We start from the raw sequence: 20,189 nt of genomic DNA on the forward strand, positions 1-20,189 counted from the left end.
GTATGGTTTTATGGTGCAGGATTTCCCAGGATTAGTTGTTCAGCAGTGAGGCTTTTCTAGATGCTGGGCTTGGTTATGCCTGCCTCAGTAGCTCTATCTTGCTGCTGTGCTTGTGTGTGTGTGTGTGTGTACACATGAGCAGCTCTTGGAGTTCTGCTGAAGGCCCTATTCTGACTGTAGATCTAAACACGAACAGTTGAGTTCAAGGAAAGTACACCAGAATTTCTGTGACCAGTGTGCAGCATAATTGATTAGAGGCCCACTTCTGCTCCTCTCTTTAAATTTGCCCAGCAGATAGTATAATGGCAGCTAACGACAAGTACCTCATCGTCCCTCAAAAACACCTTCCAGACTTCAGTATTATGTAATGCATGTGGTGCTCTTCGGGATTGTTATCTCAGATCAAGGCCTCTTGAGACAGAGGGAAAGGCTCGAATCTACATTAAAAGTAGATTTTGAAGCAAGCATGCCAAAAACATCATTGTATTGTTGTTTGAAATCTCAGGTGGGGTTTGCATAACTCTCTATAGATGTTCTCTATACTTAAGCCTGAGCTGACGAATGTGCACACACCAGCACGTTTTTGATAACTTCGAGGATGGTTTTCTACAGAGGCTTCCCCTTTCATCCGCATCCTGAAAAAGTAGTGGGCAGGAGCCTAGCACGGTGCCTGGCCCGGTCATATCAAGCCCTATAAATCCCCGTTGAAAATCCGCTTCATTGCCTATACTGTTCTGGAATGCGGATTGGAAACGTGCACACAGAGGGATTCCCTCTTCATTGACTATATAAGGGAACAATGCAGCAGACACTCAGACATAGCACAGCCCCCACCAGTCTGGCCCAGCATGTATGTCACTGGGAGGTGGCTTTGCTCCGGAGAGGGCAGCGATGGAAGCAGGAGGCTCTCTCTCCTCTGTCGTCCTCTTGGGTGACTCCAGAAGGCGGTTGGGTTGGATAATCATACTTTGTGCTTGTACAGAGCCTTTGTCTGTGAAATCAAAGTGGCTGACTAATGCTAACTTGTTAATACTCAGAACACCCTTGGGACATAGGTAGGCTGCAAAGATTATCCCACTTTTGAGGTGGGAAAATGTCCTGTTGTTAAAATAGTTTACAATTTCCGGGTGTGTCTGTACTTAATGGTCAGGCTAGACCTGGAAGGGCTATGATCTAGATGCCATGAGAAGCATTTTTCCAGTGCCATATTCAGCCCTGACCACAGGCAGTCTCATGAGAAAGTGTTTTACCATGAAGAAACTGGACTGGAAAATATAGCTAGTGCGGGATATTGACGGCGGGGGTGGAGAGGGGAGCCGGTGAAGAGTACTGAAGCTTAATTTTAATCTATTTTGGGTCGAAGTGAGGATTTTGTTGTTGTTGTTGTTGTTGTTGTTGTTGTTGTTTTTAAGATACAACACGGGCCGGGATTTTTTATTTTTGTTTGATTTCACAGGAACCCAATATGATGTAGGCAGTTTAACTTCCACAAAAATCAAGTTCATTTGTTCTTTGCAAAGACACAGACACCGCTCTGCAAAGTTGAGTCAGAAGTTACTCTGTGGCCGGGTGCTTTGGGGGCAAAAGAATTGAAACATTCTGTTAAGTTTAGATGTTACTATGTGATTCTTCAGTTCTGGTGTGTCTTAAGCCTCTCTGCTATGGTTACTAAAGCACAGTGAAAAAATTAGTCATGTGCCCTTTGCTGTTTCAAGTCTTTTGTTGAAAGCTTTCTCAGAGGTCTCTAGAGTAGGGTAGTAGTGCTTAGGTTGTTTGGGCTCTGGTACTGTTTATTTGAACCTGAGTATAGAAATCAGATTTGGAAATTCTCTTTTAAAATGGGTTTTTAACTTTTAAAAAAGTAATTTTTAAAAGACCATCAATAATATGATTCCAGGTATGCTTAAGAAAATTACTTCGCAGGGCACCTGGGTGGCTCAGTGGTTTAAGCCGCTGCCTTCAGCTCAGGTCATGGTCTCAGGGTCCTGGGATCGAGCCCCACATTGGGCTCTCTGCTCGGCGGGGAGCCTGCTTCCCCCTCTCTCTCTGCCTGCCTCTCTGCCTACTTGTGACCTCTCTCTCTCTCTGTGTCAAATAAATAAATAATCTTTAAAAAAAGAGAAAAGGAAATTACTTCGCTTAAGCATACTCCCAGATGTAGACAGTGTACCAATATGCAGGTGATGATACGACACTTTGTTTTTTTCTTTTCCTAATTAATGTATGGATGCTCCATATCTTCTACCATGAGCTTATCGTGTTCATAATCAGGGATCATGTATGAAACACTTTTTGAAGTCACTGAAGAATAACTTACTGAATGTCAGACCCTAGCTCGTGCACTTTACATGTACTGATTGTGATGGAGGAACGGTTATCTCCTTCCATTCTTACAGATGAAGAAACTGGGGCACAGAGAGGTTAAGTAACTTACCCTGCATCACACAGCTAGCAAGTGGTGGAGCTGGGGTTTGAAGGTTCAGGTAGAAGGGATTCACATCCAGATAGAACGACTGGCAGATGCTACACTACCATGCTTAGTGCTTTTGTGTAAGCACATTGATATTTCTTCTTTCTTTCTTTTTTTTTTTTTTAAGATTTTATTTATTTATTTGAGAGAGAATGAGTGGGAGAGAGCATGAGAGAGAAGGTCAGAGGGAGAAGCAGACTCCCCAAGGAGCTGGGAGCCTGATGCGGGAGTCGATCCTGGAAGTCCGGGATCATGACCTGAGCCGAAGGCAGTTGCTCAACCAACTGAGCCACCCAGGTGCCCTCACATTAATATTAGCTTTAAGCTTTAAGGCTAATTTATTTTTCTTCAGAATTTCTGTGATTCTCTCAAGGTCAGTAATTCCCCCAAATTCCCAGAGAATCCCTATTTCTTCATGCGTGAAGACTCAAGTTCCACCTTATGCTAAACTGCGGTTACTAGAAGTTCCAAAAATCATTGTCACACTGTGATCACAACTCAGTGAACACAGCTGCGCATCTGATGAACAAAGTTTTGTTTTTAATCTCCTTTTTGAGAAAGGGATTTTAGTTCCTTGACCAGAGCAATCAAATCTATTTTTCTTTTGCCATATCCTCTACCTGTAGTCTATGCACATATATTTATATTTCTAGAAAAGATAAAATCTCAAAAACTTTCTTATAGGATTGTCTTGCTGGCTTCAATTCTTCTGAACATTTCTAAATTTTTTTCCCTTGAAGATCTGTTCTGTTTAGCAAGTAGTTCTAGTTCTTTGTGAATGGAGGAGTTCCAAATCCATGGATCTGTGGTTCAGTGGCCATTTTGGGTTGTGTCATTCCTGAAGTCCAAGTGAAGGGATTCTAATCCAAACTGTGTGACCTTTGGCATATTATGTAAACGTTCTGTTTATGTAAAGTACTTTAGAAGTAAGCCAGATCCACGGTTGCCATTCAGTGTTGGCCATCTTCTTCCTCACCAGCAGCAGCATGAGTATCTTCATCTCCTGCTAGCTCACTGTTTGGCCCGGAGGACGCCATTCCTGCAGCATTGTTCTAACAGTCAAGGCAAGGCTTGGTTAGGGTTTGGTGAAGGTCAGAAAGAACCACGCTTGCTCAAGTGCCTTTGCCTGCAGCCGGAGCCAGGACTCTTGGCTACACATCTCTGTGACCTTGAGCAAATCACAGATCCCCTCTTGCCCTCAGCTTGTTTTTTTGTACAGTGAACGGTGTCTGCCCTAGATTCCTTTCGGTTCAACAGAGGGTGCTGTGGTTTTCTCGTCGTCTCTGTAAAGAGGACAATGACTGGTTTGAGATTACTGGGAAACAGGAATGTTTGCTTTCCACAAAATATATTTTCGTAGGTGTGGGGTAATGTGTCGTAGTAATATGTTATATTTAGTAATATCATGTACAAGTACTGTGCTAAGAACTTTCCATGCAGGGGCGCCTGGGTGGCTCAGTGGGTTAAAGCCTCTGCCTTTGGCCCAGGTCGTGATCCCAGGGTCCTGGGATCGAGCCCCGCATCGGGCTGTCTGCTCAACAGGGAGCCTGCTTCCCTTCCTCTCTCTCTGCCTGCCTCTCTGCCTACTTGTGATCTCTGTCTGTCAAATAAATAAATAAAATCTTAAAAAAAAAAAAGAACTTTCCATGCACACTTCACATAATGCTTATAATTAACCTGTCTCTTCCTATGTTACTGTATGTGTTAACTGGGTATAATAATTGATTTTTTTTTTTTAGGATTTTTTTTTTTTTTTTTTAAGATAAAGAGAGAGCATGAATGGGTGGGGAGGGCTAGAGGGAGAGGGAGAGAGAATCCTCAAGCAGACTCCCCACTGAGGGCAGAACCCAAAGCGGCACTCGGTCCCACGATCCTGAGATCATGACCTGAGCCGAAATCAAGAGTCAGACACCTAATTGACTGAGCCACCCAGGCGTCCCTTAACTGGGTGTAATAATCCCTCAAAGAACTGTGAAAATTAAATGAGATAATATGTCTGTACTCTTCAGTACCTGTCTGGTAATAAATAGCCAAAAATTACAACATTTATTATTATCTTCCTCATCCCCATTAACCAGGAACCAAATATTTTGTATTTAAAATACAAAAACTGTATTTGAAGAATACAGTTATTTGGAAATGCAAATCAAAACCTCAGGAAGATGGTGCCTCACAGCTGTTAGGATGGCTATTGTCAAAAAGACAAGAAATATCAAGGGTAGGCGAGGATGTGGAGAAAAGGGTACCCTTGTGCACTTTTGGTAGGAATGTAAACTGGTGCAGCCACTGTAAAAAACAGTATGGAGGTTCCTCAAAAAGTTAAAAATAACATTATTATATGATATATCAATTCCCCTTCTGGATATATATCCATAGGAAATGAAGTCACTGCCTCAAAGAGACACCTTCACTGCCACATTCCTAGCAGTGTTATTTACAATAGCCAAGACAAAGGAAATAACCCAAGTGTCCATTGATAGATGAATAGATAAAGAAAATGTGGTGTGTGCGGACTATTATTCACCCATAAAAAAGAAGGAAATCCTGCCATATGCAACAACACAAATGGACCTTAGGGGCACTGTGCTGAGTGAAATAAGTCAAAAAGAGAAAGACAAATACTGCATGATCTCACTTGTAATGTGGAATCTAGTGTAAGTAAACCCATAGAAACAGAACAGGTTGGTGATTGTCAGAGGCGGGGAGTGGGGGTGAGAGGTGGGCATGGGAGTAAAGGTTGTCCAAAGCTACCTACTTAAAGTTACAAGATAAGAAAGTTCTTGGCTGGGGTGCTTGGGTGGCTCAGTGGCTTAAAGCCTCTGCCTTCGGCTCAGGTCATGATCCCAGGGTCCTGGGATCGAGCCCCACGTCGGGCTCTCTGCTCGGCAGGGAGCCTGCTTCCTCCTCTCTCTCTCTGCCTGCCTCTCTGCCTACTTGTGATCTCTGTCTGTCAAATAAATAAAAATAAAATCTTTAAAAAAAAAAAAAGTTCTTGGGATGTAATATGTAGCTTGGTGAGTGAAGTTAACCATATTGTATCAAATGAATATTTGAAAGTTGCTAAGAGAGTAGATCTTAAAAGTTCTTGTTACAAGGAAAAAGATTGTAACTATGTGAGGTGAGAGCTGTTAACTGAACTTACTGTGATAATCATTTTGAGAGATACGTCTATATATATAGACATATCTCTCTTTATATCATATAGATATCAAAACATGCCAATTTATATGTCTAATGTATCACTGTGGTGTACACCAAAAAATTAAAGTATTTATGTTAAGTGTATCTCACTAAAACTGAGAGGAAATGAGCATCCAGAGAAAATGTTTTTTAATAAACAGGGGCTCCTGAGTGGCTCAATCGCTTGAACGTCTGACTCTTGGTTTCTGCTCAGGTCATGATCTTGTGGTCATGGGATCAAGCCCTGCGTCAGGCTCCTTGCTCAGCGAGGAGTCTGCTTCAGATTCTCTCTCCCTGTCCCTTCCGCTCTCCCACCACCTCTTTCTCTCTCAAATAAATAAAAATAAAATCTTAGGGGCGCCTGGGAGGCTCAGTGGGTTAAAGCCTCTGCCTTCGGCTCAGGTCATGATCCCAGGGTCCTGGGATTGAGCCCCGCCTTGGGCTCTCTGCTCAGCAGGGAGCCTGCTCTGCCTGCCTCTCTGCCTGCTTCTGATCTCTGTCTGTCAAAGAAATAAATAAAATTAAAAAAAAAAATAAAAATAATAAAATCTTCAAAAAAAAAAAAAAGATTATAGTGATTTAATACTCCCCTCCCAACAAAAAGCAAGTAGTCATAGCAGAGTGTGAGAATCCACAATGGGTGAAAAAACACGGGCCAGCAATCATGCTGGATCTGAAAGCTGTTCCAGGTAGGTGGGAGAGGTGGGTCTAACTTAGATGATGGCAGAGCAAAGACACAGGTGCCCAGCGCCTGAGCTGTGCTGGACTTGTATTCATTTATGACAAGAAGTCTGTGCTCTTTCAGTTCAGTCTCTCTGCTGTTGGCATTATGAAATGCTCTTTTTGAAAAATTGTATTCTTGGACCCTCTGAACCAAGGAATGGGGTGCTTGTCCCTACAAGGGTTTGAGGAAGGAATGTGCATCAGTGGATGACCGCAATAGCATTGGAATCATAAGAGAAGCTGGATGAACTTGGATAGGTAAAGAGGTGAAGCCCAGTGTGAGGGAGAACAGGTGTAGCTGGGTGTGTCCACTCCTGCCCGTCTGCCTGCTTGGGTGTTGCCATTGCAGCCATAGACGCTCCGGGCACCGCAGGGATTCACAGCAAGCATCGGTTCCTTGGGTCAGAGGACGCCCGGGAACACTCCTGCTGGAAGGAATTAAATTATAAGCAGAGTTTTTAGGAAAAGGTAGAATTTGTTCATTTTTAATCTAATTTTTTTAACTTTTTAGCAACTCTATGGAGATATCTTTGACATAAAGAAACTACATATGAATTAACGTGTACAACTTAATGTTTTTATACATATGTGTACACTGTGAAAAGATCACCAACTCAAACTAACTTTGACTAAACTTTTAGCCTTTTGTGAGTGTAATGAGTTTGAACTTAAGAAGTATCCTCCTAGTGGAGCACCTGGGTGGCTCAGTCAACTAAGTATGTGACTCTTGATTTTGGCTCAGGTCATGATCTCAGGGTTGGGAGATGCTGCCCCAAGTCAGGTTCCATGTTCAGGACAGAGTCTCCGTGTCCTGCTCCCTCTGCTCCTCCCCCTGCTCTGTCTCTCTCAAATAAACAATCACATCAAAAAAAAAAAATTCTCTTAGCAAATTTCAAGCAGACAATACAGTATTATTAAGTATGGGCACCATGCTGTGCATAAGAATTCTAATACATACTCATCCTGCATAACTAACCAAACCTTTGTGCCCTTTGACGAACATCTCCCCATTTCCCACCCTCCAATGTCTGGCAGTCACCATTTTCTACTCTCCTTCTAGGAGTTCAGCCTTCTTAGGTTGCATATATATATATATGCGAGATCATGCAGTATTTGTCTGGAAAAAGTAGAATTTAAGTGGAGAAGACACGTGGATGCCTTGTAAATATGGACAGAGAATGGGAGGGCACATTTGCAGATGTGGCCATGGCTCCAAGATCCTGGGAATGGAAGGATCTGGTTGACAAAAGCAAGTCTTTTGTGTGGGGAAGAGAAAGCAGGTAAAGTTATATTAAAAGATGTGATACTGGGGCAAGGCCTTTCCCTTCCTCCTGAAAACAAAAGGACCTGCATTCATTCATGCGTGTTTGGCTCTGTAGGACTGCATATCCCTCTGCCAGAATTACCTGCAGCCATATTTGGTCTGACCAGTGACCTTGGTAGAATGTGAGTGTCAAGTATGTATGAGACGGTGTTTGCTTGTTTTTGTTTGTCTGTCCCAACCATTTACTAGACTTGTGACCTTGGGCAAGTCGCTGAACCTCACCATCTCATGATTTTTCCACTTTAATTTGGTAATCATAAAACCTTGCCCCGCTTCCCTTTGAGATGTTGGGAATAAGAAGTAAGATAGCAAGTCTACAGCAACTAACTGGCATAGTGCCTGGCCCATGGTAAGCAATTCAATACATTGTTTTTATTTTAGTACCCTAAGTGCAGGGAGTTAACTATGCTCGCTGCTCTATTTCTAGATGGTCCTTATTTCTTCAGTTGTTATACTAGGGTAATCTTTGCTATTTGCAGTAACTGCTCTGAGAAATGTAAATTATTGGAGATGATGATGATGATGATTTTTGTCCTTGTTAACTTGGCCAAGAGTGAGTAGTTCCAAATTTTAGATTATTAGTCTGGTTTGGATCTTCCTTCTCTTTCCACTTCTATTTTTCTTTTCTTTTTCCTTCCTTCATTTCTTCTTTCTTTCTTTCTTTCTTTCTTTCTTTCTTTCTTTCTTTCTTTCTTTCTTTCATCTCGGCTGGAATGCTGCCTCTAAACTAGCTTTCACTTTTCCTTCCTTCCCCCAACGTTCAGGTAAGGGAAGGATGGTATTTTGGGAAGCATACCATTCATAGGGCATCCCAAGTATGTGTGACTTACACCCCAAGGAACAAAGGAATACAGCACCATATTTCTTGGAGCAGAAACTAGGTTCAGTGTTAGTAGTAAAATCACAGAAACCTCTCCATTATTTTGAACATGATTGTGGCCAGATTCTTCTGCAAGCTTCAAAATGAGCTGGTCTCATCACAAGGTTTGAAAAGATATGAATCTGGATTATTCATAATGAGAGTTGCTGGGCTGCATCCCCATAAAAGACAATTGCTGAAAACAACAGGTTAATGCGGCAAGTTAATAGATCCCTTTGATTCATTTACCCTTGCAGTTGACCTCCCCCCCCCCCCCCCCCGCCCCACCACCACCAAATTTTCTACTTTGGGAACTTGGAGAAGGAATGGGCCCATGTATTTATTTCTCACAGGGCACAATCTGGTCCTTCCATAATGAGGAGAAATGAGTTTGATGCAGCACCCAACAACATTTTAGACATTTGCTAATAAACTTGACTTCTGTTTTCCTTCCTTGCAATGCTAGTGTTGCCTACGGTCATGGCGCCTCAGGCTGTGGTCTTGCCCACTCGTTCAAGCTAGACAGGCTCAGGCTTGGGCAGTGCTTGGATGGAATCCCTCCAAAGACAACTCAGGTGCCGGAGACTCGGTGGTGGTGATTCAGTGTCTGGCACTGGCTCCAGCGAGGAGCAGCCAACCAGGGCCTCAACAAGGTGGTTATAGGGCCCTGTGTTAATAGGTGTATGGAGTAGGAGTATGATGGTGGGGGTTTTGTCTCCTCTTATAAGAGACTTCAAACAGACTTCCTGACTGTTTAGAGCCATTAAACTTATTTCAGCTGATTTTGCAAGAGGATCATAGATATCCTTTTTCTTTTTGTCTCATGAAAATTCCTAACCTTTACCTTCTTTGGCGGCAAGTATCCTCTATGTGGATACTTAAATAATAAAAATTACTCATAACTGCAAGCAAATATAGGGTTTTCTGACCCCTTTCTGCCCCTAGCTTTCCTTTGGGGGTGGGACTTGTAGCAGAATACCTCTCGCTGTGTAGGGCCTTCTGATAAGTCTGTGTCCTTATCTCTGGTACTTGGGGTGTGGGATCGAGTTTGAGCCCTAAGGCATGAATGCTGGCGAATCACGGCCTGAGACGAGCACAGGGGCCCAGTTCTGTTCTCTTTCACACCAATTCTTGAAAGAAAGAAAGAAAGAAAGAAAGAAAGAAAGAAAGAAAGAAAGAAAGAAAGAAAGAAAGAGAAAAAGAGAAAAAAGGAAGGAAGAAAGAAAGAAAGAAAAAGTAAAAAGGAAGGAAGGAAGAAGCAAAGAAAATACTATCTGTCATCTTTTCTTTTGGAAAACACACTCTAATTGATTGCCAGCATTAAAAAACTCCCAAAAGGTCTTTACCTTATTTGTTGCATTTTAAAGTAAAGCCAAAGTGAAAAACTTAAGTATTAAGTGTCGTAGCAGTGATAACCATCCTGTGCGTAGTGTGAAGAAGAGAAAGTGATGTCAGTAAGGATTTGAGAAACCTGGCTTGAGCAAATAGGGAAGGTGGAGGTCCCGGGTGGTGCAGATAAAAAAGAAATGGCTGTGGTCCAGGTGGCGGAGGGATGCTATGTCCTGGCCTCCTCTCTGCCCACCTCCACACTCATGGATGACACTGCCTGTGCAGGAAGGACCTTGTCAGTAGGGATCTTTGACTTTTTCGTTTCCTCTCCTTTTGGATTTCAACTCAAAAGCATAATGTTCGAATTCTGGAGACATGGGGTTGTCCGTGCTCCAGTTTTTCATCATGTCTATGTAGATATTGTCTCGTAAGCTCATTTGCAATTCTTGAGAAACCCGTCCCTTCTAAGTATAAGCTGTTCTGGAAGGCTCCCAGAGGATACAATACCTTCTCCAGCTGTTAGCGCTCTGAGGATGGACGAAGCGTGGACATGGAACCTTTCCCTTCTAGGGCACTGATTCAAATCCAGAGTCCCAGCTCATCTAAGGCCTTGCTGTCTGTCCCACCTGCTCTGAAACAATGGGTGGTCAGGGGTGGGAGTCAAGTCAAGTGAATCAACAACCTATGAATGTTCAGAGTCTGTTTGCATTCTCATCAAGTAGACCAAACAGTGACCAGTGCAAAGAGACTCTGATAGGTTCTCTAATGATTTTTTGGTGGTTGTTACCCCCATATATGAAAATTTTAATGTTTTCTTTTTTTTTTCTTCCTTTTTTTTTCCCTTAAGACACCAGTGACATGACTTGATGGTCTGCCATAGTGCTTTCTTTGTTTTTGTATCTAATGTTTATACAATCACTAGAGTCAGAATCTTTCCTTAGACAAATCCCTCTATGAGATTAGCTTACTTTTCCATTTTCCTGCGATAACCAAGTGCTCCATTTGTAAATCCTCCCTGCCCCCCCCCTCCAGTTGGCATTCCTATTGGAGACCTCACTGCCTCGGAGTGCTGTGGATTCTGTATGAACGCATCTACACCTCTAGTCCTATCAGCCACTGACCTTTCTGTCCTTTTCTAAGTGATCCACAGGCGCTCTTTCCATCCTGCCCTGGAGTGGTTACTATCTAAAGGAAGGAGGTGATGGAGTTTCTCTGCATACTCAGTTCCAGGTCTGGCTACAGAGCAATCTTTAGATTGTGTTTATTGATGAGCCCTGTTGTTAAGATGGTAGTTACTTGCTGGGTTGCCCCAAGATAGCAGACAATTTTATGCGGGAAGAGAAACTCTCTAGAGGTACTCGAGGTGCATCAGGAGGTTGAGAAATAAAGAGGAGGACATGACTTCTTTCCTCCTAAGCTTCCCATGCTGTGTTTTATTGCTAGCATTCCCCCCCAACCCCCATACGCACTGTGACTGTTGATTAGCCTGGGAAATTATCTGAGAAACAGGTTTGATCTTGAGGGGTGGGGAGAGTCTAGGAAAAGAAATTAGAGGAAGGGTGGCTGACTCAGAGCAGCCTTTGAAGCTGGAAGTGGGACAACTTGTCAGGGCAGACAGGAAATAACCGACTTTTCTCCACTGGCCAATAGCACATGCTGTCTTCATTCTGATGCTGTTCGGGACCTTCACAGCCAATTGAAGGGATTCATTCTGAACTGGTGTCAATTATCTGTGAGAAGAAACACGTATGCAAAGTTTGCAACTCGTTTTAAATAGTTTCAGAAAGAGGAGCACACGGATGTATTTTGTTTTCACGTCCCGGTTCTTTCTGGAAAATCAAATAGGACTTTGAGCTTTAAGAACAGTGAGTTAGTAAGGTCCGTGTATGTCAGCTAACTTCTAAGCTTATTTTGGGCAACTGACTGCAATCTTTGTTTTTATGAAATTGTGTCCAGTGGAATCTTCAGGAGATCTCAGAATACAGATAGCAACCCAAGGCATGGCTCGGCAAACTTTTCCTGTACAGGGCCAGGAAGGAAATATTTTAGGCTCTGCGGACCATACAGTCTGTATTGAAAGTACTTCACTCTGCCTGGTGATACAAAAGCAGCCACAGACAGTGTGTAATGAAACAAACACGACAGCGTTCTGATAAAACTTTATTTGTGGATACTGAAAATTGAATTCCGTATAATTTTCACATGTCACCAAATATTCTTCCCTTTATTATTTCCCCAACTATTTAAATAAGTAAAAACCATTCTCATCTCGTGGGCTGAGCACTAACAGCTGATGTGGGGATTTGGTCCACGGGCTACAGGTTGCTGACCCAGGACCTAAAACACTGCGGTTCGTCATATTTTTTTGAGGACCTCCAAGTATCAGTGCTTCTCTCAGGCCTCACCACCAAGTGTGTAAAAAGACTCATGTGAAGTTTTTCTCTTTCTGCCAGTTTGCTTTAAGTATATGCGTGTGCTTATTCCAATCATATTTTATATAAAGTTATTGCTGTTTCTTAAAATATGGTAAACATGTTTTTGGACATTGGCTGCCTTAATAAACATGCTGAACGTGGGGATACCTGGCCCCTTCCGTATAAACGCCTGCTCTGAACTTCAGCTATAAATAGCTCAAAAGTTGTAAAGATGCTTGTGTGAAGCGTATCTTGTAAATAACAGTTGGCACTTACCAAGAAGGTAAAGGCCCTCAAGAGAATGACATAATTTTGAACCCGTAGAATTGATGGTGTATCAGAAATGCCTAGGCCCCAGTTAGCATAGGTGCACGACTTGCCAAACCAGCAACCAAGGACACTCCCGGACTCTTGAGTACTCCGAGCTGGTTGTGGCCCACGGAGCCTTGATCATAAGGCAACTTTGACCCCTTGCGCCGACTGGGGCATAGGTAATAGCCAAGGCAGAGAGGGAGGCCGGCAAGTTCACAGATAAAGAGAGTACACGCATGCCTTCCATCCCCTTCCTCTGTTGGCTCACAGAGCCATTTAGGAAAGTAGATGGGAGTGTGTGCATCTGGGCTTTAAGTCCCAGATTTTATCAGTCACCCCCTTTCTATGACATCTTCAAACTACATCTTTCTTGTAACCTGAGCCTAGCACTCAATACAGCACCAAGTTGTCCAGTGCCAAGCAATCGTCACATCTGTTATAAAGGAAGTGTTGACTCAACCCAGCTCAGGAACCGCCATCAATAGTGAAAGGTCTGCAGAGATGGGATGGGACCTTTTACGTTATTTATATTAGCAGTTGGTCTGGAACTGGAGTCAGAGTTGATCTTTGCTTCTTAAGAGATAAATTCTTTCATTTATTCATATCCTTTCTCTTTCTCTCCCCGCCCCACACCAGCCCTCTTTTCTTCTCCCTCATATGTGCACAAACACATATCCATGCATCTTTTTATTCTGTATCCAAAGGATCTCGTTTTTCTTCAAATAGGCTATCATAACTTCTCTTCAGATGTGATTGAGATATCATTATAAAAATGAGAAATGTTCTTCCTCCCTCTTTAGTTGTACTGGAACATATCTCTAAGGCTGGCTGTCAAGTAAGCTCGTATGGGTAACTCATGGTGCAGTTTCCAAAGAGGGTCCCATCAGTCATTTCAGATTTGGCACTGACCAACAATGAACAGGAGATCGAACATTCTTGACTTTCCAATAATACCAGAGATTCGTATTATAAATTACATAATACAGCTCATATTATCATGATAATGCTCAAATGCGTAATCTAGTACACTAAGGATTTATGTTCTCTTCTTTTTTAAGACAATTTAAAATCTAGATCACAGTGCTTTACATATACTGGAAATCAGAAAAGCAAATGTCCTTTGGTGGTTGATTTCACAGCACTTTATAAGTTCTGATAAATGATCTTTTAATGTGCTTGCTGAGACCTCCGTTGATTTGGGGGTAGGGGAGGATAGGTTTAATACTTTGCTCCAACTTGGTTCCCATAATCAGGATAAGGTCAGGGAATTGTTGTGAAGCAATCCATAACAATTCAGATCAAGGGGAATAATTTATACTAGTATTGCCTCTCCATCCCAGATATTTAAAATTATTTTGCATATTTACATTCATTTTGAGAATAAAATTTGGAAGCCAGTTTGCACATATGTCCATCTTGTATTCTTCTCTCTTGGGTAGTTTGACTGAAAAATCACCTGTGTTCGTACAAGTTCCTAAGCCTTTTCTACCCTGAGTTGCTGTCTTTGATTATCATCTTCAGCAGGGCTCGGTATGAAATGCTGTAAGGTAGCTGGAGTTCATTACATGATTATTTAAGTTCACGTGCTCCACGTTGGGTCTAAAAAAAGATGTTGTACACGTACGTGATTTTTCCCCCTAAAACCAGGAAAATAATCGCAAGGATTTCACTAGCCAATTTTGAAATGTTTTAGAGCCAGCTCAGTAAACATTGGTTGAAGACTTAGGTTTGAGTCCTATACTTTCTTTTGCTCGAGTATACTTAGGAGAACATAAGAATAGTTTTGTGTGGCGTGTGTGTATGTTTTTTAAAAAGACACTAAATACCATCCCTTTTGCCAAAATGAGTTCAGTGCACAGATTCTCTGAGACTTGGTTATTTAAAGACTGAGTACCTGTTCTCCAAATACTTGGTGACACACAGTAAATAATTTTACGAAGGTTGGTGACTATGGAATTTGCATCATTTTGCCTTGCTTTGCTTGTTCTGTTCTAGTATCAAATTTCCCTACTTTCTCCTCTTCCCCACCATGTCTTCCTCCGTACTCTTTTCCTTGTCATCTACAGTCCCTCTGCCTGCCCTCCCAGGTAGCAGCCAGACCCTTCCTTGTTCATCCGTTCATTACTCCGGGAACTCTGAAGCAAGCCCCTGGACTGTGTAGCTGTTCCCTTCCCTACATTAAAAAGCCGTAAAACCCTCACGTGAAGTGGTTAAGAGAACATATATAGTAGGAGGAAAGGCTTTTGCTCCTGCAGGCACCTTGCAAAGGGGACTATTTTTCTTATATGATATAAATGAAATCTTCACTCTGCCCACTTTTACACCTACGCATGTACTGAGCGTCTCCAAGGAGACAAGGAAACCCGGAGTCCAGTGATGGTGAATCCTCCTCGGAGACAGCAGGCTGGAGTCTCGGGCAGCTCTCCCAGGCGTCTTGGCTTCCAGATGCCCCTCTCAGACAGCCTCTCTTCTGGAGGCTCTTCCAGGCAGGCTTTCTCGAACATGTCTCTCCCTTCACAGATGAGCTAGCCTGTACATTACATCTGAAGGGCTGGTGGTGGTTGAGTTCAGTCGGCAGAAGGCCTCCCTGGGACAAGGGGGGGGGGTGTCCTAGGGAGGTGGGACGGGAAGTTTCCGTCTTTCCTAAGATTCTTCCTTGTCACCCATTTATCCATGCACCTGTTTCATGGCTTCCCTGTGTGCCTTTTAGGCACAAAGGCACTGCTCAACCTTACAAAATGTCTAGAAAATACTCTTTGCTACAGTAGTACGGTCGTGAGTTCAGTTAGCGAAGTGGTCCTTTCAGAAGCCCTGCCCTTGCAGATCTGACATTTTTCGGTGTCTGTCATGAACAGTCCTTCTTGACTACTCTCTCTTCCGTTCCCCCTGAGTTCAGTGCACAGGGCCCTCCAGGACATCCTACCTTTCCCTCATTCCATGCTGTCACTATGACATTTTTTGGAACTACATACCTGAGTGTTTTATGCAAATGAAGTCTTTGTTTCTCTCTGAGGAATGCACTACCATCATATGTCCATTACGCACACTTTCAGAGATTTCTAGCATCAGATCCTTTGGCTGTGGTGACCACATCTACTGTTGCATCTTCTTTGAGGCACCAATAATTAGTTACTATGTAGAAATTATTATTGATGCAATCCCCAAGAAATCTCATTCTGTCTCTAAACTCTAAGCACGTCATTAAATGAACAGTCTTGACATCTCTTCCACATGAACATTCTTGGTTCTCAGCCAAATTAACTCAAATAGTGTAACTTCTCATGTGATTTCCTAGCACACTGTCTGCAAACTTCAGTCTTCTGTTGCTGATCCGGCTGCCCTCTTTAGAAAGGTGTTGCCGGCATTATTTCTGTTAAATTCTTTGACAGTAAATGTTCCCATGAGGGTTTCTTGATGACACTTTTTTTTTTTCTTTTTTTACTTGAATGTTTAAAAAAGATTGGTCAGTCAGTTTTCTGAACTTGGGAGGACTCTGCTGTTTACCTTTTGCTTTACCCCCAGTTCATATTACTGCTCTAGTTTCTGCCTTTAAATAAAAACCACCTATGTTATGAGCTTCAAAGCATCATTCTTTATTAGGCATGATCTGTTTTGTTCACAGGTGCATAATGTACCTTTTGAATTGACCTAGAGGTCGCATTTGCTACTTTTTTTTTTTTTTTTCTTAGATAGGTTCTTCAGGTCACCCTGAGTGTATCTTACCTTACTTGATTTTCCTTCTCACATACCTTTATCCATAGTGTGTTTCACCATTGAGCTTCTCTTTATCTGGGCTCAGAAGAGGTCAAAGTCTTACTTCCTTTTGACTCGAGCTCTTGAGTTCCCCCCACAAATTGTAGAACGAAGCCGCCTCCCAAAAAAGCCCCATTGTCATCTCCTAAATCTGTGCCTTCTGTCCAGGTCTTTCCTCGCTGCTCTGCTTTCCTTCCTCAGGGTGCCAGTCATTCATGGTCCCAGTTATGTCACACTGATGGCAGGAATAGCGCATCGGCCTGGGTGGATTGCTGTGTCTTAGGAACTGGCTGTACCACTGACTCCATCTAAGAAAATGTAAACCAAATGAGAAAAGTTCCCCAGCTTAGACTGCTGGGAAGTTTTGTGGGCTGTTTCATTGGCCTGGAAATGCGAAAGTCAGGATCCCATCCTCAAGTGTACTTCCTGGAATCCTTTATGTGAAGGAAGCTCCGAACACGGCGACTCACACCAACGTGTTTCTTCCATTTTTCCTTCCAGGCACTTCAAGTGGCCAGACAGCTTCTCCTTCAGCAGCAACAACAGCAGCAAGTTAGTGGATTAAAATCTCCCAAGAGGAATGACAAACAACCAGCCCTTCAGGTGATAATTCTTTTTTGAAAAAAAATTAACATTATACACTTTGGGAGAGCTGATAGGCCATTCAGAAGTAGATTGTGTTGGGAGTTGCAAATCACGTATGACGATCTTCGGCAGAAGGTGCATTTTTTTAGCTTACCAGCAGAGGATGACATTTTGGAAAATAATGTCTATTCAACCAAGAGTGTGATGGTTGAGGAGAAGATCTTCTAATGAGTTGCTGTAATAGGAAGATGAGTTTTGCAGGTGTGCGTTGCTTATCAGGGACCATGTAGACCAAGAAGAAAAAGTTCCTGGTACTCAAGATAGGTCACTTCCTTCTCTCATGGTGGGGCTGGAAACATGATACCCACACCCATAACTTTAGTGCAGTGGTTTTCAACTGGGGGAGATTTTACTGGCCCGCCCACCCCCCACCAAGGGACAGAGAGCAATGTCTAGAGATAATTTTTGGTTGTCCCACGGGGGACATTGGTGCTCCTGACACCTAATAAGTAGAGGTCAAAGATGCTATTTAATTGATCATACACTGTACGGGGAGATTCCCCACAGCACAGAACCATTCATCCCAAAGTGTCAGTTGTGTCAAGAATGGCTAAGAGGACTGAGGAAGATACGGTACTTTTAATTTACCTAGTCATCAATGTAATACGTATTTTGTTCTTTAGCGGATATTTTCAGAATACTTCTCGATCACTAATGACAAATCGCAGGTGATTTTCATGTAAAGATATCAAAAGAGTTTTAGCAACTTCTGATTTCAGCCCTATTGAGGGCAGGGGCTAACAGTGTAGAAAAGGGGAATTCATAAAAAATCGAATTTGGATTTTTGACTCGGAGTAGAAAAGTGGCATAGAAATTTCAAAGAAACTTGATGGAGGCTGTTCGTGCCTACACCGGAGGCAGGGCACTTGCAGGTCCGACGTGATTCAACTTGCGTATGTAGCTCAGAGTGGGCAGCCTCAAAGCAGGAAGTGAAGAGGAGTTTCTCACACTGGACATTTGGGGACAGAACTTGTAGATGGTAGCTGTTGGGTATAACTTGGCACCAGTGACTGTGACCATGAGGTCAACCCAAATTCCAGCTTGTGTTGACTTTTCTCAGATCAGAGTGAACCAACACCAGTTCCCAAATTATCCTGCAAAGATCTAACTGACGTTTGGGGAGCAAGTCCTAGTTCTTCTACATCTGCTCGGGAAGCCGTCACTGTCTAGGTCAAGTTTGGCACTAAAGTAACCCTCTGTGGGAACAGTTGGGTGACAGTGTGTATTGCTGACTAACACTTTTCAAAACCAGTTAGTTACTTGGTAAACCATCATCACCAATCCCTAGGCCTTTTCACAGTGTGTGAATGCTGGGGACATTTTTAATGAGGTACAGGGCCATTGAGGTCCCATGTCAGGTGCTATAAGAAGTGCTTTGTTGTGCAGATGTCTTAAGAACAGCTCTGGAGGATGAAATATGACTGGGTTGACCTTTCAGCTGTGAGCTTATTTGTCAGGATTCAAATAAGTTGAAAGGATCAAACTGAACAGTTTCCGTAGTCAGACTGGGAATTGTGTTTCAGAGGTCAGCTGCGGAGGCCACATTGCAGATTCCAGAACATAGCCAATTGTTGGTACATATTAAAGTGTTGGGGCATCTCCTGCAGACAGAGACACAATTAAAATTCTAATTTATTAATGTATACAGGGAACTAGCCCAGACTGTCACTCAGTGATTCAAATGACTGTCCATTCTTTTTGCCTCCTTCTTGGAGCTCTAACAGCCTTAAAGATACCGTGAGTCCTCTTGAATTTATCAGACTTCAAGTGCATTGGAAAAATGACAATATATTATTGGGGGGAGGTGGGACTCTCACACGTAGTAGAGCTTCGGTTAGGGATAATTTTAAAAAGTACACACATACACAATCTGTCTGATGCACTGCTCTGCAGTATTGAATATCATATGTAATTTTTTTATACTAGACTTATATTCCCTCATACTTGCTTTTTAAAGACATATGGCATTTTTAGGTAACTTCTTTTCCAAGACGAACGAAGTTGCTTTAGGGCTAAATATACAAAGTAAAGTTTCAGGGGATTTCCTTCTGAGGGCTCATTTTCTTGCCCGTTATAAGGTTTTTAGCCACCAGAAGAGTATGATACAGAGAGCTTCATTTTTCTTGGCAAAGACAGTGTCAAAACCAACCTAACACATTCTGCTGAGCTCTTCAGTCTGTATAGAAAGTGCAGGGCGGGGGGGGCCATCTTGAATTCTGGTTTTGCTAAATAAGATGTTTTGAGTGCCTTCCTAGCCCTCCGTGGGAGAGTTGACAAGCATGGAATTTAGACCAGGTTCAAGAGTTGATTGGGGGGGAAAAAATGAAGAGTTGGTTGACTGGTTGTGTGTGCGTGTGGCTGCATGTATGCCTTGCGTGTGCGTGCATCCGTCATGTGCGTCATAGACCGCCTCTTGCCAGCTGCCTGGTAGGGTCATACGATTCAGCAGGCTTTCTTAGGTTGGCCGGCCTTCCACGAACAGAGGGGAGAAATTACTAACCTAGGTTGCGTGGTGTACTATCTCCTTATAAAAATACGTACAGAGACTCGGTGATTCACAGAAGGAATAACCTTCACATTGAAAGAGATCTTGCCATTCCGTGTCCTCGCTGGGGACATCTCAGCCAGTGTGGCTCTGAAACGAAAGGGAACTCCTATAACAAACCTTAACAGTGTTCATCTCTGTTCTTCATACCCTTTATAACCACATTGAGAAACCTATTTTAGCAAATTTCAGATCTTCCGCATAGAGGAAGGCTTGACAGGGAAGAAGAATTTGATCTGCTGATTGCTTGAGGAAAAAAAAAAAGGAAGAAAGAAAGAAAGAAACCCAAATCCTCAAATATACTGTGACTTATATTTTAGGCATATCTCACACTTCCCTGCTTTATGTTTGGCAGCGTTCTCCAGTTTCACAGGCTGATGATAACAAACAAAAGAGAATGGAAAGTTAGAGGAGGCTCTCAGTGGTTACTCGATAGAGATCACAAAATGTAGTCGAACATCAGCAATTTGGACTAATTTCAGGAAGACGAGAGTAAATAAGAGAGAAACGCTCTCTCCAGATACACATGCAGAAGTCAACCCGAGCTGGCCACATTCTTGGGCGACGTGTGGTTTACAAAATACAGGCATTAATTGGGTATAGATATTGCTTTTGAAGTTCTTAAAAAATGTTCA

The 20,189-nt window shown here is 42.7% G+C and overlaps 1 protein-coding gene across 11 annotated transcripts in view; it reads left to right on the forward strand.

Moving 5' to 3' along the window:
- Positions 1 to 20,189, forward strand: part of FOXP1 (forkhead box P1) — a 586,984-nt gene that overhangs the window by 415,724 nt on the left and 151,071 nt on the right. For 7 of the 11 annotated variants that reach the window (XM_047746908.1, XM_047746878.1, XM_047746892.1 and 4 more), the window contains one exon: positions 16,866 to 16,967. In XM_047746908.1, the coding sequence (XP_047602864.1) occupies positions 16,866 to 16,967 (102 nt within the window). Of the gene's footprint in view, positions 1 to 16,862; positions 16,968 to 20,189 lie in introns of all 11 variants that reach the window. The other 4 variants (XM_047746914.1, XM_047746900.1, XM_047746917.1 and 1 more) reach the window with 1 other exon arrangement.

This window comes from Lutra lutra, chromosome 1 (genome assembly GCF_902655055.1).
Source record: "Lutra lutra chromosome 1, mLutLut1.2, whole genome shotgun sequence".
NCBI lineage: Eukaryota > Metazoa > Chordata > Mammalia > Carnivora > Mustelidae > Lutra > Lutra lutra.